This window comes from Tachypleus tridentatus, chromosome 11 (assembly GCF_004210375.1).
Source record: "Tachypleus tridentatus isolate NWPU-2018 chromosome 11, ASM421037v1, whole genome shotgun sequence".
Classification (NCBI taxonomy): domain Eukaryota; kingdom Metazoa; phylum Arthropoda; class Merostomata; order Xiphosura; family Limulidae; genus Tachypleus; species Tachypleus tridentatus.
The window spans coordinates 44,849,884-44,871,631 of NC_134835.1; the positions used below are offsets into that span (position 1 = coordinate 44,849,884).

Here is a 21,748-nt window from a genome sequence, read left to right on the forward strand (position 1 = left end):
TTAACTAAGCACATAGTTACCCAACGGGCTATTTGTACTCTGCCCATCACGAGAATCAAAACCCGATTTCTAGCGTTGTAAGTTCGTAGGCACAAAGTAAACATTAAATAACAGCTTACATTACACAAAACTCTATTATTTTAAAAATATTTCCGTGATTAAAGTTGAAGTTAACGAGCGTGTTTGATGTATACCATCACTTAATATTATGTAATTTTTGGACATTGGTTGAAATTTTATTTTTAATTAAGGAATGTGCATTAAAACAAATTAATTAATTTTTGTCCAGTTCTGAGTAACAGTTACTCTAATGACCACCACAATAAAAGGAAGTATTTTGTACTTAAGTCAAAATATTATGCTGTTTGACACTCATAATGTACGTAAATTAATATGTACGATTATACTTGGAACCTTTCCCGACGTTAATTTTATGTGCGAGCTTTTTTATTTCCACAGTATAGCAAATTTTATCCCTCAGTACATTGTAAGCGGACGAAAAGCTCGCAAATGAAATTATTTCAACGTAGAAAAAAGTCCGTATGTACTTTTACAAAGATGTTTATATACATGCCAGTATTCATTGGCATCACTGTTTGCATACACATTACGTATTGGTTATACATCAACATAGTGTTAAACACTGTTATCAAAAACTGTTTACTCAGTCGTTTGTCTCTACAGTATTTGATTAAACACTTTGTGCACTTCACCGTTTTGTTGGGAAACAAGTATCAGCAGTTATTCGTGAGGTTGACAACGATGACGTCCGTTTCCTTTGGTATCTTAAGAAATATTTGTGTTCCGACACATATAGATCACGTAGTGCGAGCATAACCACGTATTTAATTTATGAACAATTATACTTGGTATTTATTTGAACAGTTTTAACAATAACAAACTACTTGACCAATTTAACAAATGAAAAAAATATTTGTGAGAGATCATTAGACTAAGAATTGTCATTATTTGATTAGAAAAGACACCCAGTTTCATGTGGTTTAATTCAATTAAAAATTCATTTGGTGACGTAATGGTCACAATGGATAATTTATTGTATGGTTGTTGCTTTTACTACAATCGAGAGAGATTATAAACCAAGCATTACTGTTAAGTTCAATAAAGATCAGAGATTTTTCTCTTCACAACGATCAAAATAACATGTTCACATGGTTTGCATATACTATCACGAAATTCTTCGATCAATATACATCGTCTTTTCTGTTGCGAATACTGACCATTTTAACTTTCTGTGCAAAGTCACCTATCTACACGTAACTTAGTCTTTGAAAAACCAGAGATATACTACAGTTATTTTTGGGTACTATATTACTATCATAATAACTTCATATAAGCTATGGACAATGACCAAACAATATCAAGAAATAAACACGAAATAATCTTTTTTGTTGGTTTAACCATGTACTTCTTCATCGTACTAATACAAACATTAGTAATAAATCACTTATGTTTATTCAACATCTTTAGTTGGGGAAATAACTGTTTAGGACACTATTAATAGATTTTCTTATTATTATGCTAAATCCAAAACTCCGCATTGATATTAAATCGCCCTAGGAAAAAGAATAACAGAAAACACCAGACAAGGAAAAAAGAAAACAGAAGAGTACACGTGACGGACAACCCCATACAAGGAATGCACATAACGGAAAATCCCAGAGAAGGAGTAAACACATGATTTACTCACATTTCACGAGGAAACTGTTATTAGAGAGTATTGCTTATCACGTGTGCTTATATAAATGTATTGTTGGAGTTTGTTTTTTCACAGTCTATGCGTCTCAGTCACAAACGTGAGAGAATGTTTATGACCCTTTTGTTTGAATAAGAGAAAACTAAAGATATATATATTTTTCTCTCTTTCTTTTTCTCTCAATTTAAGATTCACTCAGTCAACAACTTGTATTATTTCAGGAAAATAAGGAAAAATACTTAGAACACAAACAAATTTCAATGAACTTAAAGGCACGTGCTGAACCACTTAAAAGTTGACACGAGATGTATGTAATGCATATTTTTTTGCTCCCACTGACTGTGAAACAATCACCTTGAAGTTCAAAGAAAGAGATTTAACAGTTCACCATCATAGCAAATGATCTTGAAGGGAATCTTGAGTAATCACAACTACTGAGACAGGAATTTATAAACTATTAAGCAAATATACTACTATTTCTTCCACCAGAATATAATCACTATGAGTACACGTAACCGCTGTTTTTCTCTGAAATATAACTTGCTATAATGACTGACTGACATTAGAGTACAAAAAAAACACGCAATCTAACGGACCTTACGAAATGACATTTTAAATAAATAAAAGTCTAGAGGTAATAGCTTTTTATACGCCAGCTAATTAATTGCACATGAATTCGAATGAAACGTACTGTAATCTTATAACAAAAAAAGTAGATAAAGCACCGTAAAATAAATCTCAAGGCGTGTTTTAATTATTTACTAGACTTTCATTAGACATAGTCTATATATTCAGCTATTATTATTACTTTTTGATATATATTTTTTTTGTTAACTTCCAGTGAACGTAAGGTTCTAAAACATGCACAACTGTACCTTGATCACAGAAGTTAGAAAACGTTTGTTTACATATATATGCCAGTTTCCGTTTACAACTAACAAGTTGCCTAAGTTCGTGATTGATAACAGATTAACACATAAGAATATATCTACAACTTTCAAGATAAACATGAAATGTAAAGAAACAAGGAAAATATTTTCAAAAGAAGAACTTCACATTTAAAACGCTATTAATTCCGATTTTGTCAAAATTGTATAATAAAACAGCAAGCATTTCTGAATTTTACATATAAATTATATTTCTTATAAAAAAAACCCAAAAGAAACAACTTAAAACTATTTACTCAATACAATATTCCAACAATGCAAGTCATAAACATAACCCTGACAAACAATTACAACAAAGTGTTATTGGATCAAAAACGTAAGACAACTGCATAATTTATCACACGTCATCTTCCAAAGCTGCAGCTCCGAACAGTTCTAGTTTAGAAAATAAATTACAATGAGAAAACTTCATCAGCAAAGGCATATTTTAGTTCACAAATTTTTCTTTTCAAAATGAACTTTAAAATATTTTATTTAAATTCGCCTTTTACTTCAAATTGGCATGTAGAACACGTTGCAAAACATTTAGATTACTTACTATCATTATATTACATTGGTGGTAGCTTCAAGACTTGTAATTCTTGTACATATAGATACATCAAAAGCTTTGATAATGTCAATTGATACTTATCCTTGCATCTTAAGCATTCAAATCTGCGTATCAGGAAAGAAAAGAAAATATTTATAGTTTGTACATATAGAATAATTATATATAATTATAACTGCACACGTCCATGTTTCTACACATCCACTCCCAGACATTCTGACGCCTTAAAAAAAACACGACAAAACAAAACACACCCTAACGGCCCTGAATCACCGATATTTTCCCTCAGCTACTCATCGCTATTGATTGTTTACCATCATGTCTATCTCTCAACAACCTCTCACGGTTCGTGACCCAACACTAACACACTGCTGAGACGTCACAAGTAGATCCGCCTTCAAAAATCACGTGCTCAACATATATTACTAACTAAGCGTTCTCTCCTCTTCTGAAAGCACCAACCATGACGCTAGTCTACACGTGAATAAGTCACTGATGTCTCACAGAAGGCGTGTCGTTGCACCTCCCTTCTAAACATAAGCGCCATAATAATCCATCTCCTTCAAACAGCACTCTGATACAGGAGCATATTTTCCAATATCCTGTTTCCACAAAATTCAATCGTCGCGTAGAAGACGGCTTTTTTTTTTTTTTGCACTCTTGTAGATTTACCCCAGTGATCTTACACAATGCATACCCACTGATAGTTTTGAATAACAGCAGAAAAATCCAAAAGTGGAAGGCCTCGTTCTTTACTTTTACAGGTTTATAACTTAAAAAGTTGTTATTGTCAACCTTAAATGTCCACAAAAAAGTACAAAATCCGTCTTGATCTAGATTTACCGACGAATCGTGTCGTCACCAATGACGTACCAAAAATAAGTTGAAAAATACACACTTTATTTATTTTTAACACCTCCAGAAAATGTGAAGTATCATGATAGTCCATGTTGCTTTGCTAGCCGGCAGCTTCATGTGTCATATTTGTAAAGGCCGTCAATCACGCAGTCTCTTCTACCAGGACGTCAACAACATCACTTTAAATCTTCCTCTCGAAACTCCGTTTGTTTTTCGCTCGCTTTCTTCCTTTCCTCATCACTACGATCCCTGAAGAATCCAAGTCGCGTTCTGCTCTCTCGTACAGTCACTGTCACCAGGTTAGCAGTGACGTCAGTAATGAAAATCTGGTCAACTAGGCTGTTCTGGCGATGCCAAAACTCAGGAGCCGAGCTTATGGGGTCACATTTAATATTTGGCTTATTAGGCGCGATTACTTGGTTATTGTTATGCTTGGGTTGAAGCAACGAGCCGGGAGTCAAAATATTTTTCCCCCGAACAGCTGTTCCATTGGCCACAACCGGGGTTAAGCCGTCCTCGTTATGGTTTTCCTGGTCCGAGTTATTTCCCGCTCCAGGGGGCGAAGTGGCCCCTACAGCATCGTGTTGAGCTACATCTGTCCCATTCATTTCCACGTACTTTAAAGGAGGTTTAACCATTGTAACTTGGGTGTTGCCAGCTTCTCCACTGACCGGAACTTTGGTGGATCCACGTGCTTGCTGACCACTCTTCACTGTCACGTGCAATCCAGTAGAATCGATTTGATTAGCTGTAACATTTTTGGAAATTCCGGTGATCGTGCTGTTGAAAACGGAAAGAGTTTCCGAAGACGGTCGTCCAATAGGATTTTTATTGTCATTGGCCTTGCTCACTTTATTCGGTGTTGTGTCAATTTGACTGCTGGACTGAGATGTCACAGACACTGGTCGTTTACCATTCACGGAGAAAGGTAAAGCGACATTAGTGGATAGTTGGCAACTCATAGTGGAATTTACAGTCTTAGACACTTTAGCAGGAAGAGAGACAACTCTTGCACTAATATCATTAGAACTGATATCATCTGTTGCCTCATTTGATGTTGTCTCGTCTTTCCAACAATCAGCTTTACGTTTAAACACTTCTTTTTTAGTTATCGGATTTTCGTCCGTTCTTTCAACGAAGCTGGCTGAGAAGGTAGATGTCTCAGATGCAGGTTCTGTGGTCTCAAAGACCTCCTCTTCGGTTCTTGGCGCCTGTTCCTCCTCCTCTGTTGTATCATTCCACAGTCTTTGGACCGACTTCCAATCTCCTCTCGAATCCAATACGTCCCCAACACTCTGAAAAATAAAGGAGTTAAAATCAGTCAGTGCATACGTAATGAAAACAACTGTTACTTCTCTTTCAGTTGAAAAAAATTCATTTATAACATTCTTCATAAATATTTTATCCAATTTTTTTATCAACAGCTAGTCATTAAAAGAAAATTGCTTACCGAACTTCGTTCCTTCTTAGGTTTAGGGCCTCTTTTTCCTGGATTGTTTTCCCTCTCTCGCTGACTGAAAAGTAAATATTCGGTCAGTTCCTGTCATTGAACAAACAACACGAACTAATACACAGTCGTCACACCAGTATAGGAAATACCTTATTTTAATTAAGCTTGGTAGAGACTGGATCGTTGTAGTTACGAAACCTATTAATGTACACTGAAAGCAGAGGAAGTATATGTCAAAAAATCCATTAAACCACTACAGATGACGGTACTGACGTAAACATTATTTTGAGAAGAAAACATAGTAAATGAGCCTAGGTTAATAAGCAAAATAGATAAATACTGATATACTTGGACAGCAATTGTAAATAAACACATCTTACCTAATGTCAATAAATCCTGTTAAGCAGAAATACAACATTCAACTTGGAATAACTGCGCTAAAACATTAACTACAAAGAAAGTATGTTGATAAGCACACTTATGCAATTGTATAAACGGCCATAAAATACAAAAAAGCACGCTTTACGACCTATTATGATCGCTGGTGTTATACTTAATAAACTTGCGATTTTTAGAACAAATAATTTTAGTTTACTGTAAAAAAAATATTTAGCACAAGGTGTAAAATACGCATTAACTTAATTTCCTTAATCAGGAACATTTAGCACAGCACTGAGGCATAATATTTAGAATTATGGTTAATGAAATTAGCACGCCTTGTCAGCAATTCATTTAAATAACGAATATTTATTTCCTATGCTATGGTAAACACACGCAATAAAATGCCGGTGTCGCTGTACTGCGCTCATAGTGAGCGCAAGCGCATCACCCACAAGTCGCGCCATTTTGTAGAACTAGTTTACTCACCTCGCTTCGAAGGCTTCGAGTAGGCGTACGTCTAGTATGTTTTCTTCTGGTTCCCAAGTGTTGTACCTGGGTTGAAAAAAATATAGGTTTAATGGAGAATATCGAAAACAATCTCAAAATTTTGGGTAAACAGAGAAAACCGGTCAAATTATGTACGAGTGGAAGCAGGTATACTTACTTTGGGCTCCATCCCTTCCACTTCACCAAGTATTCGACCCGACCCTGTGAAGGCAGAAAAAATAAACGTTATTAACTTCACCATTCTTCTGTTATGAAAAAATTCAATGTTGTTTAGGGGTAAGTACAAAAATGTAGCTGACCTTTCGTATTCGTTTCTTTTGAATGCACTCCGCTGCAAAAACACGTTCACCTACTGAAGAAAGCTCCATTGCAACGAGCAGGGTTTGTTATGTTGCCGTCTGGTATCACTACCGAACTCACGCTCGCAGGGGTTGTTTCTAAATGATCGTTGTTTGCGCTGCAAAGCTGCTACGACAGCGTTCGTTCTACCCACAATTCCGTGGTGTATATTTGACGTCACATGCTGCTGGTTAGGCTGCTGTTGCAAACGCTTAAGACCCCTCCTCCCCCTAAGTAATGTGTGTCCTGGTCTCTGGTAATGTTGACTGTTGTTTAATGTGTAGTGCAACAAATTTCACTAGTCTTTGTTTAAATCGTACTTCAAAAGCTTGCCTGATTTTATAAGTATTTGATAGTAATCTAACCGAATAAATTAGTTAACACACAAAACAGCTTATCTACGGATCCAAACTCAAAGAAGCAATTGTAAATAATTTGTGTATTTCTATCTTACTTTTCATCTACTACAAATCACACAGATGTAGGATAACTACAGGATTGGTCTTGTAATGTAGCTCTAATCTATCATCAGTTCTGCTCAGTTAATACTGCTCTTTTGTTGTATTATAAAAAAAAGAAACATATTTGTCAAAACTACATTATGCTCTCAATATTTTCTATAGCAAAATTCCTTCCAGTTAAGTTTTATTTATTCAACTATCTACAACCATATGTTTTTTAAGACATCTTCAACGAAATAAATACGTATACAATTACTTCCTCGTTCAGACGATCCACTAATAGCATTAATATACTATCTAAGCTGCCTGCCTTTATTGTTTTAGACAACAGGGACAATGCCTGTTGTTTTTTAAAATAAATTTCTTTGTGTTTTTCGCTGTTTCAGTCATACGAGCAATTAAGTATTTCTCAACCAAAGGTCAATGAACCAAAATAATATTTCATTTGTATGGATTATGTGGATACACACGGATATTTATTCCATAACTGAATTACATTTCTCTTGATCCTTAGAAGCCAGAATAATGTTGTACATTTAAATTATATAACTACAGAGAAACGAATTGCTTTGTGTGTCTCCCACGAAAATACTCTTAAGTACACGTTTGAAAATGTAAAACTTAAATTTTACTTTCCAGTAAGCACTTTTATTTGTGATTTGGAACAATGCTAAGGTTTTGTTTGTTATTCTTAAACAGAATACTGATGGTACTAATGGAAATAAGATAAAAAGATATATGTTATTTAACACTTGCAGTGTCAATTAAAGCAACAAAGTAAACGTTTTCTGTTTGCAATACGATAAAACTAAATGTTTTTCTTTAGGACTGTTGAAAAAATAATATATAGTAGTATAGAAGATTTATGTTGGCGTAATTGGTTATGGAATATTCTCTGATACAGTCCTTTATTGTTTCATAATTTTCATAATGCTGTTTGTTATACATCTCTTAGAAAAAGTGACACTATAGTTTACAATAAATGTTTTTTTTGTTTTTTTTACATCTGTACTAATAAACCAATTTTAAATTTGGAGTTTTAGAATGTTTCTTGTTGGTCACAATATTTTAATTGCAAAGCTATTCCTTCGTTTGTTTACAGTTAAATATTTGCAAGTTGAATGAAATAATCCGTATATTTTGAAACTTAAATTTTGTTTACTGAAGTTGTGTTTATAGAGTTATAGAAACGTAAAATTTGTCCCCCGCCCAAAACATATTGAAATATTCTAAATAGCAATTTTCTAATTTATGGCCTCTTAAAAGTCACATTTTATGGTTAAAATGTAGCTTATGCTCTCCGGTATGTCAGACATGATTGGACTCCTAATCTTCTAAGGTATAGATAATATGTAAACTCTCAGTGAAATAAATTTAATTAATTTTTTAAAGTCTCCCTTTAGAAGTACATTAAATTAATATCGTGTGGATGGTTTTCTTCATTATAAGTATCCAATTTAGCAAAAACACATTGTTACAAAATATTTTCTTTCATTTCAAGTTATAAGAGACTATTATTTCAACAGCAACGCAGGATAAATGAAATAGATAAATCACGAAGAAACCCGATAATCTCAGCACTTTCTTCTGCAGCAAATGGTGGCAACGATGAAAATTTTGAAAGAAGGAATTACACAAGTGTATGTGTATATATATTCCATTTCTTTATCAGAAGATAGGGATTATTTCACGGTTCTAGCACTTTCACATATTATTTCGGAGACATTTACAAAGTGGAAACGGGTGATTTGTTCATAAGCAACTTAGTTAACCTTAAAATGCTTTTCAGAGAATTAAACACTGAACTATTGTACATACAAATTTGGATCTCTTATTGGTGATTCTTAGAACGGACGTACCTAATGTCTCTATACCTTGTTACAGTGACATCGAACAATATAAATAATCAGAACATACTCTAAACATTATATATATCCGTTCTGAGAGTTATACGTAAGTGCATTCAAACATTAGTTTAAGTAGCAGACTTAAAACATTAGGTGTATTCGTTTTGAAAATCATAACTAAGTAACTTCAAACATTAGGTATAATTCGTTCTGAAAATCGTCAGAAGTGAGACTCCAAACATTAATTTATATACATTCCGTGGACTATTAGCTAAAGTGTTTAAGTGTTAATTCACTGAAAAGATTGTATTGTTTTTGGCAGAATCGTATATTGGATTAGCAAAATTTGTGCTATTAATGGGTTTATTGTGTGACTTTGTAAGTTACTGGAATGACGACTAGCAAATATTTATACTAAATTATTACAATATTGATAAAACTGCATGCTCGATAAATGAAATGTGCAGTTATTGTCATACTGAATAAGAAAAGAAGATAAGTATGTTTTCTAATTCAGAATAACTGCTATTATTTAATTTTTATATTCATGTCTTCTCACGTTTTGTTTGTTTTGAAAAACACAAACTCCTAACTGTTTTCGATGATTATTCATATTTCACAATGCTTTGTGGATCATAATTTAGCGTTTTAGCGACTGAACATTTTATTCGCTAATCTTACATCTATGGTGGAAGAAAAAGAACTTACTATAAAAAACACGCATGCCGAGAATCTAGCATTACACGTTAAGATATAATTGTTTTGCTGCCGACTCACGCTGAAGTGTCTAATATATTTAAAAAAGCGAACAAACGGTAATTTACTCGCTCACAAGAAGTCTAGAGGTAAATAAGCATTGTATTATTGTATAACCTCACGGTTAATATTGTTAAACACAGCCATTCTCTGGAGAATATCACTGATAAACACCCTATAACCCATTGATTGTTATTACTGTCTCAAATCACAAGATTTCTACGGTTTACACTACGAACCTATGTTACAGAAAATATTTTGCGACATATTTTTGACTCTAATTTTTCAAAGCAATTTTTATAAGATGCTCCTTCGAGTGCGCTACTTTTAAACATCGTTGTTAAATTTTGGTGTATGTTTGGTACGACCGGGCTTCGAACCCGCGACCCTCGGATTAGGAGTCGAACGCCTTAACACGTTTGGCCATCCTGGGCTACAGCCCACTCTTAAAAATTAACAAAACAATAGTACTTCCAGTGCTTTCGAAAATTCAAAGTCAGCATTTTGTAACTTTACCTTCGGCCCGGCATCACCATCCACCACCAACGAATTAGGGGACTGACCGTCACATTATAACGCTCTCGCGGCTGAAAAGGTGAGCATGTTTGGTGTGACGGGGATTCGAACCCGCAACCCTCGGATTACGACTTGAGCGCGATAACCACCTTGCTATAAAGTTTACAAGGATACATATTTCTTCATTTTACTTGAGCTACATGTTTCATTAACACTTACTCGCTAAAACCCACCACCGGGTATACAGATTCGAAATATTATAACTGCAAATAATGAAGAAACAATTACCGTGGGTTGAGTACATTTTTGGACTTCATCACGCCGTTACAGTCTATGTCGTTACGTCGTCCGTGTAGCTTTAACAATAGCTCTGCAACTTTCTTTCCCTTTCAACATGATTAGTAGTAATGATGTCATATCCAAAGCATACAAACTTATTCTGTTACCTTTTCATAACCAGTCTAGTGTACGATAACGATGGATTTCCAGCGCTTGTTTCAAGTGTTTGATTGCAAAGAAATACACTGGTCTTGCGTCCGGTGACTTTATCGGTATATTTTCATATAGACCAACATGAAAATCTTCTTTATTCTCAAGTTGCCTGACAGATGAACGGGGATGTAACTGGAAGCTTTATGTAAGTGAACCCATACCTTGTTTTCGTATAAAAACGCTATTTCTCTGTGGAAAAAAGGGCCCAAAACACAGACCTGATAGTAATAAGGGTTCAACCTGATCTTTGTACCCACTCAGGGTTCCCTACTTTGATCTTGGAACAGTATACAGTGATTGTCATGATTCTCTTCTTTAAAATGTTCCGCATCATGTCGTATATGCACCACTGTTGGAAAATGTTTACCTATTGACCAGTAGCAAATGACAAGAGACTTATTATTTTTATCAAGGTACATATACGCTTCGTCGAGTGTCCACCATGTATTGCAATTCTTATCCATTTAAATAATTTTAAACAATCTTCAAAGATTGGTCTTCCTCTTCTAAATATGTCAATGAAGAAACTTGTGTACACGTGACTGGTGTTACTATTCAAGACGAAGCATCTTTATTATTTTGTGTCCTGTTGTCTGGTGAACATAGACTGCTTTTGCCACTGGACTTATGTTCTGTATTTTCATTTACATGGCTACGCACTTTATTAAACACGCCTGAGGTACGACTTGTTGCAGGTCTCTTTATAAGTGGTCCCAGTGGCCCAAATTGAGCCATAATTCTTTGTTTTCCAGTACCATTAATTATAAAGTATAATGTCGTACTAGAAATTCAAAATTCTCGATTTGAACGTACGGATACTTTGAGTCTAAAATGGTTGTTATATGTCCTTCCAAAAGTGAACAGTTTGCGGTGAAATCATGCGAAAGTGTAGTCCGGATACATATTGTTTCATGGCGTCTTTATATCGGCTCTTATGGTCACGTGCTCTTTTGAATAAGCAGAATCGTTTTAATATAACGTACTCAACAGTATGTAAACTTTAGTCTTGCTTTTAAAATAACAAAACAAATAGAAAGTATGAAATTAATGGGGGGTTACGAGTAGAGATAGTTTTGTAATATATAAATTTTCAAAGTCGTGTGTAAAAAAAGACTCAAGTCATTAAAGAAAATATTAAAACGAGCACAAAATCAAATGAAAAACTGAGTCACACACAAAAAAACGTGTAAGTTCCTCTGTATTTTTCAAAATTAACGGTTGTGACGTGAAATATTTAGCATCATGAGTGAAAATCAACATTAATTACTTTAGTATCAGATTCAACATCAAAATAACATTACATAAATCTACATGAAAACATTACATGAAAAGCAACTATCTGTCATGCTTCAAGACAAGTCTACCTTGACATTCGGATGTCATCAGTGCTTAAGATCGTTTTTATAATAAATGAGTATTTTTTAAATTCAATTTCTTCATTTGCAATGAAAGTTAGTCGATGTTCTATACTCTGTGTCCGTGAAGTTTAATATTCTTTCAAGAGAGTGAAAAAAATGTCATCAACGTTTGAAATAAACGATCTTTATAAGAGTCAAATACCTTCTCTCCCCCTTTTGGATTGCAGTAAGTCTTCGGATTTACAACGCTAAAATCAATGGTTCGATTCCCAGATGACACAACAGATAGCCTCATATGGTTTTGCTATAAGAAAAAACACACACGATGGTTTAATAATTTCTGGATTTTCTTCATATATCTTGTAATTATATCTGATATTATAATAGAACTGATAACACGAGAAAAACAAAGTGGAAATAAGAGGAAAAGAAATGTAATTAATACACGAGAATGATAAAAAGGATTAATAAGGGAAAAAATATTAGAAAATAAATTTCCAGAGCGGGAGGTCATGAAAGGTAACATTTCTTTATATTCGGACTTAGCGTGTCACGTGGTCATGTCCTTGCATTAAACCCAGGTTAGAACGCACACGCTGAAGTTTAGGCTTAGCTAGCACTATTAACGTTTTTTTACGGTATGGTAAAGTTATAGACGGAAATATTAGCAAGTAACGCGCTCGAGAAAGAAATAACACATGCGCTAAGCAGGAAATTCCGTTCCAAAATGTAGAATCATCTTCATGTTCAGATAATCCTTTATTTCATATATTGTTATTTGATCATTTATGTATTAAGTAACAGAATAATTAATTGTGATACATATCATCAAGCTGTGGCTGACTTATTATTCATGTTTCTAAAACAGTCGTAAAAGAGGAATAAATTTTGATTTTCGAATTTATTAGGAGAATTTTGTTAGATGTCTGTGATCTTTACTGCTACTGCTACAACTTAATTATAAAAGTTAATCCTAATAACTCTGCTCCGAAGTTTGCAGTTTCAGCTACACTGTATTACTTTGCTCGATTCACTTTCAATGATAGAAAAACTGGATTGTTGATTAGCAAAAATTAATCAATTTTATTCAGCTTAAAAGAGCTAGAAGTCTAATATACACACAGCTAACGTCATTTGACAGCTAAAACCTGCATGAGTCTACTAAGCTTCAAGCGTTGTTTTAAGCGTTGCAAATCTTCATTTTTTGCTTAATACAAAAGTAGTATTTTAAGAAACGTAAAGTGAGTGAAAACATGTGTAAATTTGATTATATAAAATTATTATTGAGGTGTAAATTTATCTTACAGGAAACAACCGTTGAGTAATATTTAATTAATATGATACAATACTTTTATTCATGAAAGAAATACTATTAATTCATTAAGGATACGGCCATGTCATGAGCCCCTTCAATTTTCCATATAAATTTAAATAATCGCTGTTTCAGGACAGAATGCTGTTCTCAGAAAAATCTACCATTCATTCCATGACAAACGTTGCTATGATTCGTCCGTATCACATTGAACCGAAGATAGAAATGTAGATATTAGCTACATTGTTAGAAGATACGACTAAAAATCTAGTAGGTAATGTAAGTATTCTTGATTGTTAGAAAATACGTTTGAACACCTCATAGGTAATGTAATACATGCTTGATTGTTAGAAAATACGACTAAACACCTCGTAGGTAACGCACATATTTTGCATTGTTTGAAAATACAACTAAACACTTCTAAGAAATATAGATATATATTGACATTGTTAGAATATTAGACTAAACATATATATTTTTCAGAAAGAAACAGAGATAATAATATAGGTAAAATGAACACTTAGAGAACAAATCCATTGTAGTGTGATAAAGAGAAAATTAAAGAAGTTAACGTGAGGCTATACTTAGAGGTTTGTTTGGTTTGCTTTGAATTTCGCGCAAAGCTACACGAGGGCTATTTATGCTAGCTGTCCCTAATTTCGCAGTGTAATACTAGAGGGAAGGCAGCTAGTCATCACCATCCACCGCCAACTCTTCGGCTACTCTTTTACCAATGAATAGTGGATTGACTGTAACATTATAATGCCCCCACGGCTGAAAGGGCGAGCATGTTTGGTGTGACGAGGATTCGAACTCGCGACCCTCTCATTAAAAGTCTAGTGCCTTAACCATCTGGTCATGTCGGACCCTATACTTAGAGAGTGTGTTTTCTTATTGCAAAGCCACATTGCGCTATCTGCTGAACCCACCGAGGGGAATCGAACCCCTGATTTTAGCGTTGTAAATCCATAGACATACCGCTGTACTAGCGGGGGGCATACTTAGAGAAATTGTAAATTTTGGCTATCGTGAAGTGTGTTATATTTTTCTACGTGTCTGTGTATCAAAGATAGTTTCCATAGTGTTTTAAATTTTGGACAAATGTGCAAGTAAATATTGAATGCAAAAACAAATAATTGAATAACATTCTAAACGTGTTTTTGTGTTTGAATTTTGATTTTCTTTAACACATAAATTTGTTTATGCGTGCTTAACCAGCAATATTTGTCTAAAAACCTAAGAAAAAACAGCATTTCAGTATTTTGAATGTGGTGTTAATCATCGTTCTGTCAGACCCCTGACCTCAGTAAACAGTTAGGAGATAAATTAGATATGAAATTTTAGCACCTTTGCTCTAAAACTAACAACGACGTTCGCTTAAAACCACTTTATCATATTTGTTTTGTATTTTATAACTATACTTACTCTTTGAATTTATTAGCAACATATCAATATTATATTTACCCAACTACATACTTGAACTGTCTATGGATCTCGTGCCGTAGCTGCCGGGTGAAAACTATGATCAAAAGTATCATTTGACAAGCAATGGTTTGAGAGAAGAACCAAGAACAGGGGAAACAGCATCATCCCTGGAAAGATCAAGGAAGTAAAATCAAACACACACACACACAGCTTCTTTCATGATGATAACCAGGATTCGTAAACGAAGACAACGTTCTGCCAATAAAATAAAAACACAAAGAAAGGGATTGAAAACTATATAACGTTATTCCTGAAAAACAGCGGTCTTGAAAACGAACAGAGAAATTCCAGAAACTACAAAGAATTTTTTAAGCAAAGGCTCCAAGAAATAACCCGAACACTAAGAAACTAGACGAAGAAAAATCCACCCTTGTAGTTAACTAGACTTGGAAGAAACAACTTTATTTGTAGGACATGACAGAGGTTTGTAAAATAGAATACCTTCGTAAAACAGCCCCAAGTTTGGAAGTTAATTTGGACTGGAAGGAACCATTCATTTATGAGAAATATATAGCAAGTTTGAAAAAAGAATTATAACTGATAAAGGCCGAGGGTGGCCCATTGCCGAAAAAGAGTGAACGGTCAAATGTAACGATTCCATAAGAAGAGAGAGAGAGTCGCAAAAGAACTACTTGTGGCCGGATACTGTTGACTAGCGGCCCTTCTTGTAGAGTTTATAATGCAAGAATCTAAGGCTAGGTGGGCGAATAACCTCTTGAGTAGCTTTGCGCTAAGATAAGCAGCTGACTCTTCTAGTTTATCAGTTCAAAATTAGGGCCATATAGCGCAGAATACCATTTGTATTGCTTTAAACGAAAATTCTGAAACAAACAAACAAAACGTAAAACAAAAAGTTTAAAAAAACACCCTTCTTCCTTTCATAAAGAACCAGGACTGGAAGTATGAAGTCCATTTTGGGAGGTATCGGTTTTTATTTGTAAACTTCATTCATCGGTATATTTTCATATAGACCAACATGAAAATCTTCTTTATTCTCAAGTTGCCTGACAGATGAACGGGGGTGTGACTGGAAGCTTTATGTTAGTGAACCCATACTTTGTTTTCGTATAAACGCTATTTCTCTGTGGAGCAAAGGGCCCAAAACACAGACCTGTTAGTAATAAGGGTTCAACCTGATCTTTGTACCCACTCAGGGATCCCTACTTTGATCTTGGAACAGAATGCAGTGATTGTCATGATTCTCTTCTTTAAAATGTTCCACATCATGTCGTATATGCACCACTGTTGGAAAATGTTTACCTATTGACCAGTAGCAAATGACAAGAGACTTATTATTTATATCAAGGTACATATACGCTTCGTCGAGTGTCCACAATGTATTGCAATTCTTATGCATTTAAATAACGTTAAACAATCTTCAAAGATTGGTCTTCCTCTTCTAAATATGTCAATGAAGAAACTTGTGTACACGTGACTGGTGTTGCTATTCAAGACGAAGCATCTTTATTATTTTGTTTCCTGTTGTCTGGTGAACATAGACAGCTTTTGCCACTGGACTTTATGTTTTGTATTTTCATTTTGTTACATGGCTACGCACTTTGTTAAACACGCCTGAGGTACGACTTGTTGCAAGTCTCTTTATAAGTGGTCCCAGTGGCCCAAATTGAGCCATAATTCTTTGTTTTCCAGTACCATTAGTTATAAAGTATAATGTCGTACTAGAAATTCAAAATTCTCGAGTTGAACGTACGGATACTTTGAGTCTAAAATGGTTGTTATATGTCCTTCCAAAAGTGAACAGTTTGCGGTGAAATCATGTCAAAGTGTAGTTCGGATGCATATTGTTTCATGGCGTCTTTATATCGGCTCTTGTGGTCACATGCTCTTTGGAATAAGCAGAATCGTTTTAATATATTTTTGTAAAACAGCCCCAAGTTTGAAAGTTAATTTGGACTGGAAGGAACCATTTATTTATGAGAAATAACAACAAAGTATGAAGTCCATTTTGGGAGATATCAGTTTTTATTTGTAAACTTCATTCGTGAGCAGAATTAGCTTCGGAAGAAGTAGTTTCACTCGTGAAAATAACAGGTATAAAAGTATACTGTACTATATGACTGGAGTTAATTATATAAGATGTCATAACTGATATAACCAATTCAAAGATAATTGTTTCTGAAAGATGACAGGACTTACGTCGATATTTATTCACAAATAATTAGGTGTGTTAAAAGATAGCATAAAAATAATTCTGTTTGTAAATTTCCACTCGTATCAGTTGTTTGTGAGACTACGTTCTTACGATAATAAAACCACATGTAATGGGTTAGGAGTATTTGGCTCTGCAGGGATTCTGCGATCTCTGTTTACATTGTTTGTAAACGTTTAATTTGTTAAAGTTATATCGATTGTTGTACATTCGCTGGTACATCTTAGGAAGGCTGTAGAAGGTGGAATCTTTAAACTCAGGTTAAGAGGTCATCATTAATACAAAACTCTCTCTTTCTAAAATACGACCTCAGTAAGTATAAATTGTATTTATTTTTCTTAGCTGCTGGAAAGTAAAGCTAGATGGTCATAAGTCTCACAGCCGTTTTCATTATATGGAATTTTATTTGTTATTCACGGACATTGGATTACGTTAAATAAAAACTTATTTTTATGTGAAATGTAACTTATTCTGTGAACAGACAAAACAGAAGAAATGTGTACATCCAAATAATAAATAATACTAGCATTGTGTGAAAGGTGTATTGGTCTCCGATTTTAACCATATTAATAAATCTGAAAGTTTGTGCGTTTTTATTTTTATTTATTTTTGTACAAACATATATCTTACAATGATATGTTATCTTCTCTGCAGATATGCAGATGATGAGTCAAGAAAATTTGATATCACTTCTATCACTTCATAAACTTGTGAATCTATTGTTTTTTTAAACAAGGAGTTTGAGCCATCTTACATTTCAGTTTATACATTACCAGAACGAGTAGTGTACTAGGTGCTTCAGGCATACATTACTCTTTCTACATTGCCAGAGCGAGTGCTGCACTTGGTATTTCTAACGTTTCGGAAACGCATATCTTATGATGTAATTCACAACAATTCCACAAACAGATGTTTAGCGACTATATTTACATATCTTGCAATCAAAGCTCCTGTGAAGTAATTTACATTTTTTGATATGCATTCTCATTTTAATGTTGTTCATAGCTCCTGGAAACAGATGTTCTGTTTAACAGTTGTTTGATGTTTAACGCCTGAGCTGTTAATGTTTTTGTCGAGTTATTTCCAACCAGTCTTTTAATTAAGACATATTTTAATCAAATAGTTGCGTTTGAAACCCAGCTTCTTTCAAACACCACTGTTAAATAAGCACTTTGTATGAAATTTGCACGAACTGAAATTTATATAGAAACGCGGACTTCCAGCCATTCTGTTTATTTGAAGAAATGTGTTGTTAAGATATTTTAGAGTATCTGAAGACATATATTGTGACCTATACAAAATTCATGCTTCTCAGAGACAAATATTCATTTTATGTCTCATGTTTCTAGAGACAAATGTTATAAAATGTAGTTTACATTTCCTAGGATTTACACTTTCTAGAGGTAGTTTTAAATTACTTTTAACGTATGTTATATTTTAGAAGCAATTGTTATGTAATATAGTTTGCATTTATTAGAAACAGATTTTCATTTTTTTTCATATTTTACGTCTTTTAGAAACGTCCTCCAGTAGGTTATATAGGTGTACACTAAAACTAAACAAGTACTTAGAATCGAATGATTTTTTTATTCATATAAACTATACTTTTTCAGGATAAATTTATTGTAGACCATTCTTTTAGGTCACAAATCCCCATCTTAAACTAATAAATTATTCTTGAGCGATCACATTGAAGAGACTGGTGATATAGTTGAAACTCTTATTAAACGTAAGTACACACTAGTGCAATATGGTGTTTCATTATAACACATGCGTGAAAGACTACAGAAATGTTCTGTATTACAATTTCTATTTACTGCACAAGTATCTTGTAGTTTATAATATGTACGTTAAGGATTTATGATATAAATAGCTTAGACTGCGCTGAAGAATTATGTATAGGTTTGAGTTATTTGGTTTCTTGTTGTTTGTACTTCTATGTTGTTATGTTTTTTGGTTTTTTTGCATCCTACTTAATTTTCATCAATGAATAATGCAATGTTATACCGGAAATCAACTTTTTCTTAAACCAGATTTTAATTGTAAGTTGTTTATTTATAAAAGCTAATATTCAAACCCTAATTCTCATATATCTTCGAAAACTTTTGTCTAATATGACTCAGAGAATAGGATTATTTTGTGATGTTTCTTACTCTACTAACAAAGGAGCCTTATATGGTCATATATTCTATGTATAACATATACTGCTACATAAGAATCTGAATAGCATGATATTTATAGAAAAACTCTTTTAACCTTACAGTATTAGTAATCCAATCACAACAGAATTAAAACAGTACCCTTAATCATTGGATTCCAGAATGTTTCAAAAATATATCTTGAAACCTTACATATATAATATATATTGTTTTATCAATTTACTAATAGACTGATCTTGCAAGTTATTCCATGAAATTTGGATTTATATTTCAGTCGGTTTCGAACCAACGTTTTTTTTTTTTTTTAATAGGGCTTTTTGCGTTGCTTGTAATATGCCTCACATGAAAGTTCCAGCAGCATGGCTTCAAGCCACGATGCTCTAATTTAGAAGTTAAATTCTAAATTAATGTTATTGTCAAATAAGTTTAACTACTACGAAGCATAGTTTTATCATATTTTCAGTTATTTTTTAAGTATAACCCTTTGATAGTTTTACTTATTGTGTTCTTCCACAGCAACATTTAATGTGCAATAAACAATAAATTTGAAACTGTAAAACCACGGTTAAATATTTTGATCTCAGCTAATTAACTGCTTGTCGCAAACGTAGCGATATTGTTGTTTTGCAGTTACTAAAAATAAAGTCTAGTATTTTAATTAATTTATCATAGGAAACATAACATTTGAAAATGTCTGGAAGTTCTAGCAAGTTTTCAGTTAGTAATGTTTGTGCCGACAGACATCTATCGGTACATGAATTACAAGTTGGTTAGGTGTCAAATACGTGTAAGTTGTTCTTTTGTAAGAATAATACAAGGAATTGTAGATACTGAAATGTTTAACTTATATTGCCCTTTGTCGTTGTTTTTTTAATCTATAGTTACACTGAAAAATTTGTTTATATATAGCAACGTAACTATAAATTCTGGGAATCTATTACTTCATGCCTCACCCATGCGGGTATTCAGCTATTGTAATCTAGTGAGTTACTCAAAACGTAAAGTGTTAGTAGAATGCATTATGTATTACCTTTTAACAGCATGCTCATGAATATTTGTTTACTCTTAACGAGTTTAATATTGATAGTTTCTATATTTATGAACGAAAATAGTTATTACAAAAATATTTGGAGTGCTTGTGATATTGTGATATTTTTGTTTTTTATAATTTTACCCTTTTTTAAAGTTTCCGTGAAATAATCATTATTGTAATAGCTCTTCGAAATTTTCCACCTTAATTATCAGTAATAATTTTCAGACGTGGGTTTTTGATAAAGAAAATGTGCTAACAATCTACACGTTATCAGATCAAAAACCTAAATTCTAGTATTTTTTGTACAGAATCGAGAAATTATTTTGAAGCGATCTATGTCATATCGCTTAACTATGTGTAGTGAGATTTTTTGTTTTTCAATATATATAAAAATGTTTTGTGTTTTAATTTCATTTCTCGAAACTGTGTTAACCAATCTTAGGATCTAATATCGCAAATTAATGAGCGCTTAAATTTTAAACATGTATTTAACAGCCAACTCGAATTAAATCGATATTTTGCATTGTAAAATATATACGTTCTGAAATTTTTATAACTGCCTCGTTCTCTCTTCATTGAACCTTCAACTTTATTTCTGTTTCTTATTTTGTTCAGATCATGAAGTTGAAAATTTAAACGAAAGCATTTTGAATGACGTATCTGTATTAATCGGTGCAGTTTATTAAGTACTAACTAGGGTACCTGTCCGCTGGATTGAAGTTATGTAAAAACAACAACTACAAAACAATAAATGTGAATCGCAAATATGTATGTACCCCCTGCATGGGCTTAATGAACCTCCATACCAAATTTGATGGACGTTCATCCATACAGTGAGAAGTAGTTACTTGGACGTACAACAAACAGTACTGTTACATTTATAAAGATAATTAAGGCAAAGGTCACACACATAGCTTCGTCAAATTAAATTTTCTCGTTTTACTTACTATACATAACGATTAATGAGGATAAAATAATTTGTATTAACAAATGTTCATGAATTAGTTTACAATTTTAAGTCTACTTGGGTGAAGGTATTCGTAGATACATTTGATGAACGTCAGATTTTTGTAAGAACGTGACTTTAATTAAATTACTGTATTTACACAAAAAGTAATTCAACAGAACCATTTAAATATCATAAGCTGCACTTAGAGTGTCACCAAAAATATGAAGTTGCAAGATAATACAAAGCTATTTAATATTATATATTTACGTATCATAACCTATTTCGGATGAGTCTCCGATTTATTATGTTACGGACGTTAAGTACTATTTCAAATGACTTGAAAATCTGAATTTAAATTTCGAAGTTAATTAAATGTTAATATGCATGAAATTTATGATATTTGCCAACAAGATTGATACATACAATTTTCTTTTTTAACGCAAATATATTTTAATATACAAACAGAC

The 21,748-nt window shown here is 33.3% G+C and overlaps 1 protein-coding gene and 1 long non-coding RNA gene across 4 annotated transcripts in view; one reads left to right on the forward strand and one right to left on the reverse strand.

Moving 5' to 3' along the window:
• Positions 1-1,031: 1,031 nt before the first annotated feature.
• Positions 1,032-6,863, reverse strand: LOC143232064 (uncharacterized). The gene is made up of 5 exons (XM_076467096.1): positions 6,704-6,863; positions 6,562-6,605; positions 6,384-6,449; positions 5,517-5,580; positions 1,032-5,361 (listed from the first exon to the last, which is right to left on the reverse strand). The coding sequence occupies exons 1-5, from the start codon at positions 6,770-6,772 to the stop codon at positions 4,243-4,245; spliced, it is 1,362 nt and encodes a 453-aa protein (XP_076323211.1). The 5' UTR covers positions 6,773-6,863; the 3' UTR covers positions 1,032-4,242.
• Positions 6,221-21,748, forward strand: part of LOC143232066 (uncharacterized) — a 146,981-nt gene continuing 131,453 nt past the window's right edge. For all 3 annotated transcript variants that reach the window (XR_013017361.1, XR_013017362.1, XR_013017360.1), the window contains exon 1: positions 6,221-6,680. This is a non-coding gene — a long non-coding RNA (uncharacterized LOC143232066). The remainder of the gene's footprint in view (positions 6,681-21,748) is intronic.